At 54.8% G+C, this 11,081-nt stretch overlaps 1 protein-coding gene and 2 long non-coding RNA genes across 5 annotated transcripts in view; 2 read left to right on the forward strand and 1 right to left on the reverse strand.

The window, feature by feature from the left end:
• Positions 1-2,641, forward strand: part of LOC105528622 — a 4,383-nt gene extending 1,742 nt beyond the window's left edge. The window contains exons 2-3 of the long non-coding RNA XR_001004384.1: positions 932-1,666; positions 2,200-2,641. This is a non-coding gene — a long non-coding RNA (uncharacterized LOC105528622). The remainder of the gene's footprint in view (positions 1-931; positions 1,667-2,199) is intronic.
• FLI1 (Fli-1 proto-oncogene, ETS transcription factor) overlaps positions 1-7,866 on the reverse strand; it is a 129,251-nt gene extending 121,385 nt beyond the window's left edge. Inside the window, exon 1 of one of the 3 annotated variants that reach the window (XM_011965434.1) lies at positions 7,685-7,866. Coding sequence is in view for 1 of the 3 variants with exons in the window: in XM_011965432.1 (XP_011820822.1) it covers positions 48-65 (18 nt within the window). In the remaining 2 variants the exon portion in view is untranslated. Of the gene's footprint in view, positions 1-47; positions 545-7,684 lie in introns of those variants that run through there. The other 2 variants (XM_011965432.1, XM_011965433.1) reach the window with 2 other exon arrangements.
• Positions 7,464-11,081, forward strand: part of LOC105528621 — an 11,729-nt gene continuing 8,111 nt past the window's right edge. Inside the window, exon 1 of the long non-coding RNA XR_001004383.1 lies at positions 7,464-8,169. This is a non-coding gene — a long non-coding RNA (uncharacterized LOC105528621). The remainder of the gene's footprint in view (positions 8,170-11,081) is intronic.

An 11,081-nucleotide genomic window follows, 5' to 3' on the forward strand; every position in this document is an offset into this window, starting at 1 on the left:
CTACCCGGCCTGTCCCCGCCGCCCGCGCCCACTGCCCCGCCGCTTACCTTAATAGTCCCGTCCATTTGGCCAAGTCTGCAGCCGAGCCCCCCAATATTCCACACATTGACCCGGTTACAGCCTGACCTCGCAGCCCCTTCGGATTAGCCCGGCGCGGCCTCCCTGGCGCCCTGGGCCCTCCCTGCGTGCCCCCTGCGAGCGCCCTGCCCTCGCTCCCCTGTGCACGTTTGTTGTTGTAGCGGAGCGAAAGAGACAGTTAACCGGATGAAACTTTTTTTTCAGCTAATTTTGGGAAGTGACTTCACTTTGCGAATCGGGGAGGAAGTCCTATCTCTCTCTCTCTCTCTCTCTCTCTCTCTCTCTCTCTCTCTCGCCTCGAGCTCTCCTCTCTCTTCTCTCCCCTCTGCTCTCCCTCTTCTTCCCTCCCCCTACACCCCCTCTTCCTTCCCTCGGCTGGTCCTGCTTTTCGCATCACACACTATATAAATATACGCGGAGATGCCCAGACACATTCACGCGCTGCGCACACAGGATACTTGCTCCTGGGAGATAAGAGCTAGCCGGGAACAATGACGGGGTCCACGCCCAGCGTCCGCGCCCTGATTCCCGAAGTCTGCACCTCCCCCCCCCCCATCACCTTCCCCCAAAATCCAAAGCCAAAGACCTTTGGCTTCTTTGCTTTTCCTGAGGCGGTTGGCCGAAGGTGGCCCTCCTGACTCATTCACTTTCCGTTTCTTCCCACAGATACGTTCATTAATGCTTTTTCCAGCCGGAGACAAACGTTTTGAGGGTAGTGTGTGTGTGGAGGGGGGGACGGGTACGGAGGGAGAGTTGACTAGGGCTGCGGGTAACCCAGCGCCTACTGCCGGGGACGCAAACCGAGGCAAACCAACCATTAAAAAGTGCATCCAATAAGAATTTTTCCACTCAGGCCCTCCGCTGCCGAGACGCGGCAGACTCCCAGAGCGGCTCACCCACTCATCGAAGCGGATTCTGGGCGGTTTCGGGCTGACCCGAGCTGTCAGGGAGCGGACTCCATTCCGGGGCGCATTGTTAGGAGAAGGGGCCCCTCGGGGCGGCGCGCCTCGACCCTGGGCTCCCGGTGCCCGCAGAGGGCGGAGATCCGCGGTGCCCTAGGCCACCTATCCGCATCTTTCGAGCCAAACCCCCGGCGCTTACCCGGACCCGACGGCCCAAGCACTGACTCCCAGGCAAGAGTCGCCCTTCCTGGTCCCCAAGGAACTGACACTACGGCGGACGTTCCCTCTACGACAGTCAGCAGGTCCCAGGAGCGCAGCACGCAACAGCGCAGCGCAGACCCAGAATTTTCCCGGGATGAGACCCGGAGGCCCGCGCTCTGGACCGTCCTCCCTACCCAGCCTGGAGGCCGGCGTTCCCCGGCCCACCCGGAGACCTCCCTCCCTCCCTCCTGGGTCGCCACGCGCCCCAGTTGGAGCAGCCTCGGGGGCTGGGCTCTTTTGGCCGGACTCCCTTCTCCCGGACATCCAAAACAGGTTACCTTGTCCACGCTCTCCAGACCACGCTTTGGACTTGCTCACTTTTATTTAAGAGTCCGACGGGGGAAAGAGGGAAAAAAAAATCCAGAGGAGATCCAAGTCAATTGGAAGAAAAAATTTCGAAAGGGTGTCCACAGAGGCGGAAAAAGGTGACTTATTGATTCTTTATTTCTTCAGGAGCAATTGAGCCCGAGAGCTCACTCGCCTCCCTCCCTCCCCCTCCCTCTCTAGAAATTAGTCTCATCAATTCAGCTGCAATTTTGGGTTCGAATACAGACACGGGTCTGAACGTGACCAGACCTGGAGTGGCGGGTGCAGCCTGCCAGCAATTGAGACTCGGTGTGCGTGTTGGGGGTGGGGGTGGGGTGGATGGTGGGATGGGGGCCGGGCTGACTCCCCCCGCTCCTGTCTGCTTCTCAATCCAGGGGTCTGCTCCGGGGCTCCCCTGGGACCGCCACATCTGGTTACCGCTAGCGGGGTCAGTCCCCCCCTTTGCCTGGGGCCACCAGTTCTGGAGTTCAATTAAAAGAAATCAGGCTTAACCCTTTCCTCCCCGCGGCAGGCTGCCTGCCCTCTCACTCCTCCCTTCAGCGTTTCCACATGCTTTCCAGAGAGGAAAGAGGTTAACGGGAAAGGAAGAATGAATTACATCCTTTCAAACCCCAAATTGTTTCCTTTTCAGCCCAGGCTCTACCGACCTTCAAACTACAACAGAGCTTTCAGGAGAATGCGGAGAGGGCTTCCCACCCGGACCTCACCAGAAACCCGCACACCCCAGCCACACTGCTCCTCTTTCAGGCAGAAAGGACTCCAACTCCACCACCAGGAGGCCCCCTTCCTGCTGCTGGGCAGTTGCAGAGGCTGTTCATGGCATTCCACAGGTGGCGACTGCCCCCCACCCTCCTCCTAGCACTTTAGAGGGTACCTCTGTGACAGACCATGGCTAGGTTTCTCTTTCCAACTCCTGTTGGTCTGGCAAGCGACAGATCATCTTCACTACATTAGTCAGTAGTCACCCGAACATCCTTATACTGTCCCCCAATTCCTTTCAGCACCAGCTGCCTCCCCCATTGGAAGTGTTCAATATGGAACTAGATTAAAAGGAAGACTTGCCCCTTAGTTTTAACTGTGGAACTTGATAGCACTTTCTGTTTCTCCAAAGCTATGGCAATTTCATAGTTTTGGAGATGGGCAGGGGGTAGTGAACAGGCTGGCATAGGCACCACTAGATGTATACACACAGGCACGACTTCCCCTTTGTGACTCATAGACTGGCACTGGTGCCACTGTTGTTGGCAATTTTCAGCCCCCTGGAGAAGCTCCTGTCCATTCACAGAGGTCTCCACCCAGAAAGAAGACCCCACCTAACTGACTAGATCTCTGCAGGACTCTCAGATTTCCTCCATCCAGTGTTGGCATGCCGGTGGGTCAGTTTGCCCCACTCTTATGTAACTCGCGGTCTGATGCTCAACTCCACTGCTGCTGCTGTTTTTTTAAATCCTGAAAGGGGGTGGGGGAAGCGCACTAACCAAGCACAATAGTAAACAAGTCTACCCTGTTTAATGTGGTTACCACCAGACATCTGGAAAGATGGTTTGATCCTGGCAGCTCACATTGTTTTCACGAGCAGCCAAAGGGAATATTTTGAATGTTTGCATTGAGACAAATTGATAGAGAGCCTGCGGTGAGGGCCGCTACAAATGAAAACTGTCTTGTGTTAGCGGGGCAGACCTCCCCTTCCCTCTCTTCTCCCTCCTCTCCTCTCTCTTTCCTCTTTCCTTAGTCTCTGGGCCTAGCTTGGGGAAGGTTGCCCCTGCCCACACACTTGTGCACACCCTCTTTCCTGGCTCACCATGGCTCCAATGGCCTCAGCCGTTCCCAGACTGGGCAGAGCTGCTGAACAGGAGCTGGTATGAGTGCCATCAGCGACAGCTCACATTCCACCAGCTCAGGGTTGGCTTTCAAGTCAGAGGCAGCTCACAGCCAAGGAAGCTCTTCCCAGTGTTTAAAACAAAAGCTACCAACTGGAGAAAAAAGTATCTCAACAACAAAACAGCCCACCACATATTTCCAAGTCTGGGGTCACTTACAGAAAGCGTGCACATGGGCGTGAATACTCAGGAAATATTTGGACTTGGAGCATTTTCATTTGGAACGCTGGTGAGACGACTTGCCTCGCACCATTCGCACTTGACAGTATTTTCAAAGATGCGGAAGTCCTGCTTCCCCAGGGAGGGGAGCGGCGGGTCGAAACGTGTCTTGGCTCGCTCAATGTCAGCCCTTTTGACCCGGTCAAGACTTTCCAGACACGGGCTTCCCGGGCTTCTTCGGCCCCAGCCTGGGTTTGGAGTGGGCGGACCTGACGATCTGAGCCTGGTCCCTGGGGTACCAGACCCAAGGGTGGCTCCGTCACTTGAAACTCCGCAGGATGCCAGGCCTGGCAGAATGTCTCGGGCGGCTCCTCTCCCTCCGTCCTTAGTCCTCCCCTCCCACCCCCCTCTGGTCCAGCGAGGCCGCAGCGGGTATCCGAGCTGGCAAAGGGGGAGGAGGAGAGGGCGGGAGAAAACGGGAGGGGTGGGCGGGCAAGCGCCAAAACTCCAGACTGCACAACTGCAGCTTCAAGTGTCTGGCCTCTCGCTCGAGGCCATAATTAATTTGAGATTTATTTTTATTGGAGAACTCGAGTCTCGTCTGACCTTAGCCAAACAAGGCAGCTCAAGCCGCCCCTGGATGCGCTTGAATGCCGGAGAATATTTCTGCAGGAAGCCTCTGCAGGCGCGCCTGCTTTGAATTTGTTTCTCAGACTCCATCTACTCACAGAGGGAAGGAAGATTTAGAACCTCTGCTCGCCCTGCCCTCTCTCCACGCTGGTTCTTGCCTTAGCGCAGAGCTGGTTCAAAACGCTACGTGGGAGGCCGAGGCGACGGGAGGGCCGGGGGAGGGCCGGGGGCGGGCAGGCTGGGGAGGAGGAGGGTCTCCAAACCCCCAGACCACGCGGCGTCGCTGAGGAAACCCCGGAGGAGTCCAATACTGACCAGAGAGAGCAGGCTGACAAGAGGTGGAGACCAGCCAGGTGTCCAGACCCTCGCCCAGTGGCGGCTCCAAGATGGGGCCGTTGGGATGGGGCTAAGATGGGTTCAGTTTATCCAGTCTCCATCAGCCCCCTCCTGCCAGCCTCCCCAAACAGCATTCATTCTAAGAACAGATCCATGTCCTTGAAACTCAGCTTCGCCGGCAGAACCACCTCAGGGGTGCGTCGCTGTGAACATTCTGGGGCTAGCAACCTCCTTTCGTCCGGGGGACAGGCGGAAGACGGCGTCTCCCCCAGAATGCAGCCTGGGCCCAATCCTCAGGCTGGTAGGTGAAGGAGTTAGAGCAAGGAACCTGGGGGGTACACAAAGAGAAAAAAGGAGGACCCTGCCAGTCCCTCGGGGGTGTTGAGCTGAGGACGGCGAGAAGCTTTCAAAGATGTGCTCTGCGCGCTAGGAGAAAGTGCTTTGCACTCTGCTGGCATCGTGCAGGTGCGGGTCAGGGTTACTCCACTGGGTCTGCTGGTCCCTCCACACCCCCATCCTTAAACAAAATGTTAGGAATGGAAGTTCCAGTTTGAGGACCAGTGCACCTAGGTTTGAATTCTAGCTCTACACTTACCAGCTCTGAGGACTTGAACACTTCCTTAACCTCCCTGTGCTCCCCTGTCCTCATCTGTACAATGGCGTTATAACAGGACTTATCTCAAAGGGCTGTTGTAAAGACGAAATAAGCCTTTAGAACTTGCCTGGCAGCCAGCACAACTTTGCCATTACTATATGTGTCTTGGCTCTGCCCCTCACATCACATTAACCAAACAACGCCTCAGTTTCTCGCCTGCAGAATGGACTACCTCCTAAGATTGTTGTTAATATTAAATGACCTAATACAGACACAACGCTTAGAGCAGCGGCTGGCGAAGGTAAGAGCTGAGAGGTAGCTATTAATGTCGCCGTTGTTATCCATCAACTACTGCGTGTCAGTGTCTCCAAGAGTCACCCTCTTCCCTCTCTCCCTTTCCCTTGTTCTTCCCTGCCCCTTTCCTACCTAAAGCGCTCTTATGTGGGCAATTACCTCCTTTACCTCTTTGTGGGACCCCTCAGAGCCCAGACCACTATCCAGATCGTGACCCCGGTGGAGTGGGCACCCTTGGCCCTTCGGGGCCGGCTGGGCTCCTCCCTCATGGGGCCCGGGCCCCTGGGCCCGCGGTGTTTGTCAACAACTCCTGAGCCGGGTGCCTGCTAGGCAACGGCAGGGGCTTGGCAGCCTGCGACTGTTTGTGCCCCTCTGGCAAAAGTTCGGTGGAGGGAGCCGGCGGAACAGACCTAAGATTGTCCCTGCCACGCAGACCTTTCGCCGCCATCAATGCACCCCTTTGTGCAACAATACAAACTTTGTGGCTGCTGAAAAATCCATTTTTCCCCCTTGAAAAGAGCTCCTGCGGCGAGCAGCTTCTCTGATGGCCCACAGCTCCCAGACTGCCGTCTCCTCGTCCCCCAGGCGGGTCCGCTGCGCTCTCCTGGACCGATTTGCTTTGTCCCTGACCCGTGGCCTGGGTGGGGCTCCGGGGCTCCCACGTCCCTCTAGGGCTCCTCATCCCTGAGGTCCTGGGTCCCAGGGTGTGTGTGGACTCGAGGGTTCCTACGAGTGGGAGAGAGACTGCCCCTCGCCGCCCCGGGGCCATTTACAGTCCTCGGTGCAGAGCTAGAAGTGAGAGCTCCTCTTGCCGGGCTCCGGTACCCTGAGTGGTGGGAGTGCGATGGGTTACGCCTTCCTAAACTTCTCAGGAAAACTGGGGACAGCGAATCCGTGAGCGCCTTAGTCTAACCTTAAAGGACGCTCCGTAACCCCCTGGGAGCCATTTGTTATCCATCCATTCACTGGTTATTGCTATATGAATCACACTCATTTCATTCATTCATTCATTCACTCACCACTCACTCAGGCATTATCAGTGAAACACCCCTTTTTGGGCCAAGCCTCTAGGATTAGGCCTTCCTTTCCTGAAGTGACCGAGTGGCTCCTTCAGACCTCAGGTGCGTGAGTGGGAAGATGCGTCCGTGTGACAAGTTTTCCTTTGGAGAGACCTGAGGAGGGTTGGACTCCTAATTGGGAATCCTTGGACAAGACGTGAGAGTCCGCACCCCATCGCACAGGCCCAGGCACTGTCATGGCATTCGCCCGACATTTGAGGGAGCTCAGCTGGGCCTCACGGACAGGTCTGGGGAGCACTTGGAGGCGGGGTTTCAGGATGGAGAGGGCTGGGCAGGGATCCGGGAAAAGTACGCGGGTATTCGTAGCACCGCGGAGATCCTTCCTCCTCCGCTCTAGGACTGACTCAGATGGTCCTGAGCTTTGGGTCCCTACTCGGAGGGCGTCAGGTCGCGGCTGTGTGGCGTGAGGGGACCTAGTCGCCGCCTCTCCCGTGGGCAGGGCCTCCCGGCGCGCACTCCCCGCCCCACCCAGCCAGCGGATTTTCATTAAACTTGTAACCCAGGTGTCCCAGCCTCGATTTTTTACATTCTTGGAAACTGTTGTGGAAAAGAAAAAACAAAAACAAAAACAAAAACAAAAAACCCTTCGATGTGCTGTCAAATATTGCAATCTGCGCTTCCGAGGGGCAGGCGGGGCCAAAGAAGGTGGGCTTGAGGGCTGAGCGCGTGTCAAACCTGTAGGAGAAGCGCGTGGCGCCCTCATATCCGCACACAACCCCACATACACACGCCCACATGCAGACAGACGCACGCATGCACACATGTGCAGACGCGCTCACACACAAGCGCGCGCACGCGCTTAATGCAGGGAACCCGCTGTGCGCCAGCCGCTCAGAGCACACCACCCTTTGGGATCTGACGCTGCGAGCTGCTAGATCTTCCTGCACAGGCTTCACTAGGCTTTCCTGCTCCCAGTTTCCCAAACACTAGCCGCCAGGAGCGTTGCTTCTCAACGTAGGATTCCCGAGGGTCTGTGCCACTCTCATCTGGCCCGGAGCGCCCTAGCTTGAGATCCACGAACCGAGAGGAGGGCCCACTTCCACCCCTACCCCTTTTTCCCAGGGAAAGGGAAAAGGGACCATAGGTCCGGGTGGGGTAGAAGCTGGGGGTCATTACCTGTTTAAAGATGCTGGCATGTCTTACCTTGACGTAAGACGACGTGTCGGGGACTGTCTGAAACATCGTGGGTTGCTGAGGAAGGGTCGGGAACGCCCAAGAACCAGCCTGGGAGGGAGAAGCCTCGGTTACCCGCGAGTGGAGCGAGGGGGAGACGGTGGGATGGTGGCCTGGTGGTGATGAAGTGGGGATGCAGATGAAGAAGACTGCAGGGGTTTGGGAGGCTCAGACCCGCCTATTCCGGCGAGGGAGGGTCCGAGTGGTTGGATCTTGACCATTCTCCCTACGCCTCGGTCCTGTTCCCGGGCTTCAGGCCAGGGGACGGTGAGGACTGAGAGCCACCTCACACCATTGGGTTTCCTCCCTACAGTCCTTTTACTCTCCCCTGCCCGAAATCAGTCGCCTCCCCCAGGGCCTGGGCGGTTTCGAACTGGGGATGCCCGCAGCTTGTTCTGGAAACTCCAGGATGTTCTAGTTCTTGGTGTTGAGGAGATAACGCGACCAGGGTAGAGGCAGGACTCCCCTTTCTTGCAGCCCGAGGAGCAGAAGCTTACAGAGCTGCCAACGCTGCCCCGCAGGGCACAGACGTGCTTGACTCCCTCACCACCCTTTCTTTGCCAGCATCCAGTGCTCTTCTCTGCTGGTGGCCAGGCGACGGAGGAAGACTAACGCAAGGTTAGGGAGGTCTGTGGAGGCCCCTTTCCCAGAGCCCCCTCTCTTTTAAAAGAAAATAAGTTTTTGGGAAGAGACAGCTACAATGACTGTCAGGTCCTCAGTTTTAGAGGCAGGAGAGGTGGTGTCTTACTTAGGTCTGATTATTTGGGCTGGAAGGCGCAAAAGTCACCCTAGGTTGCCAGGTGCCTCTGCCTGAGTGGGTCTCTCCCTGACTTAGCCCAGTCTGGCGGCCGTATCTCTCCTCTTCCTTTCCTTCCTTCTCTTAACCATCTTTAACGTGGCAACTCACAGCTTCTCTGGCAGCCAATGTGTTTCTGATAAAGCACTTTTCTCCCCACTAACAAATTCCAGCTTTTTTTTTTTTTTTTTTTTTTTTTTTTTTTACTCCTGAAGCCACAACAGACACACACGAGTGCAGGGACAAGGTACATTTCTCGGGCTCAGAGGTTCCCTTCGCTTCAGCCTCTCCCCTAACCCCAGCGATCCCGCCGGTCCCCTGCATTTGTTTTTGGAAAGTCGAAGTGTAATTTACAAGAAAACAGAGAGGAAAGAAAGAGAAAAAAGAAAGCCCGAGAAAATGGGAGAAAGGAGGAGACCCCAAAGTCCTGCAATTCCCGACTACAACCAGAACAATCAGCGAGACACACAGAGGCGCCCCGAGCCTGCATCGCCCGCAGAGGATCGGACACAAGTGGGCACTCACCTTAGGCACCCTTTCCCGCTAAGCCCGCAGGAGGGGAACTCCGGGTAGCTCCAGGATGTATTAGTTCTCGGTGCCTGTCCTGTGTGCCCAGAGCTCCCAGAAACTTGGCAGTGAGGAGTTATACCTGCTGCCTGCCTGGAGTCAAAGTTTGCCTCTCTCCAGGACCTGCAGATAAGCAGCCTCAGCTCGGGCGCATCCTGGGGGGCTGCAGGAGCCACTATGCAGGAGCTATGCCTGCACTGCAGCTTTCCCCTTCGCTGCCTCCCGCCAGCTCTCTGGGTCCCACTCCCTCTTCCTTTCTCTTTCCCCTTCTTGTAATTTGATTTCCGTTTTCTTATCAATATTCCAACTGCTGTCTGATGAATTGTTCTTAATAGTACAGTCACCCGTTTGCCCCCAGCTGCTTTTTTAGAAACCACTGTGTGTTACTAGGAAACTTTAAAGAATGCTAGAAATCATGCACACATATCATAAATATAGACATACAACTAAGCAAAGCCAAAAGAAGACATGCAGACCCACGCTTCTTTGAGCTGATTATTTACTCTTTGAAAGTTCTAGATTATCGATATGCAAGTAATCATTCCTCAAACTTGATATTGGTGAAGTTCTCTTTTACTTTTTGAGCCTTTAAGGTTTTCCTTCTTAAGGTTACTCCTCCCCTTATCGAGTCCTATTGCGCCCGACCTCCCAACCACCACCAAGAATACACCTCTTTTTGATCCACTTTTTCTAGGTAGTATCTATAAGAGCAAAGTGGATTGCACATGCCATAGAAACAGCCCTACTCTGAGGTTTTAATTAAAAAACAAACAAACAAACAAAAAAAACTCCAACAATTTGAAAGCATTCTTGGTAAGGAGTTGTTTCTGGGTTGTCAAATTTGTGTTTTCTTATAATTTGGAATGTTGCTCATTCTTTCACTTGAATGGAGCTCAGATTTCTGAGTCAGCGCTCAAATGGGCCCTTTCTGCTGCCCAATCCCAGGGCCATTACCCACAAAATAGAACCTGCATTGCTGAGTTGCTTGTGCTTTGGAGTGGGTGGATCTCTGGCAAAAGGGAATTGTTCACAGTTGTTTCTAACCAGGGGGCAGGACGGGGGGCAGGGTGGCAGTGGAGAGGTGACAGGCAAGGATGGAGATAGGACTATGTCAGTTTGCAAAAACTGACCTACTCAGTTTCCTGCACCTCTCTGAGTTGGCTTCTGTTTCTCAAGCGTTCTCTTCCTTCCTTCTTGGGTATCCAGATCCCTGACTACTTTGCTCTGGAACCTTCGAGAAAATTTAGTACCTGCTCCCCCTACCCCCTTCTCCAACTGCCCAACTGGCTCTGGACATTTCTGACCAAAAGGCAATTGCTGGGATTCCATTTCAGGAGAAAACGCACTTATCACCCAAATCTCCCCACGTGGGGGGTATGAGGGCTGGCGGCAGCGTTATTCGTTATTTCCTTCTCAACAATATCCCGATTTTTCTCTCCCATCCCTCCCCCAGAGTTCCACATATTGAAACATTTTGCTGCTTAATAAGAGCAGCCGGGAGAGCAATGAGGTGAAAGGCCAGGCTGGGACTGGGACTGAGGCTGCCTGGGCTGGGCGCAGAGGGCTGGGCTGCCCCCGCCCTGCACATTCCTGACCACTGCTTAGGAAAACAAGATGGGGGGCCTGGGGAGAGGAGGGGGCCTGAAGGACTAGAGCCGCTGTCCCAGATTTTTGTTCTTGGGATTTTTGGGGAGATCATCTTCCCTCCCAAAGAACAAGCATACTATTCCAAACAACTGCAAATAAAACAGTCGATGCCCTCTTATCAGATAGCGCATCCTATGTCGTGCATTTTAAAGACAGATTCTCTTTAGGAAAGCTGGAGATTTGAAAATGAAGGCTTCAGCTGTGTTAGAGAAAGTGGGAACTAAACAAATTGTCGAATATCTCACCATCCTCAGTTTTTCCACTTCTTCCCTCTCTTTCTCCTTCCCTCCCTCCCTCCCTCCCTCCTTCTTTCCTTCCTTCCTTCCTTCCTTCCTTCCTTCCTTCCTTCCTTCCTTC

The sequence above is a fragment of the Mandrillus leucophaeus genome, unplaced genomic scaffold, assembly GCF_000951045.1.
Source record: "Mandrillus leucophaeus isolate KB7577 unplaced genomic scaffold, Mleu.le_1.0 Scaffold724, whole genome shotgun sequence".
Taxonomy (NCBI): Eukaryota; Metazoa; Chordata; class Mammalia; order Primates; family Cercopithecidae; genus Mandrillus; species Mandrillus leucophaeus.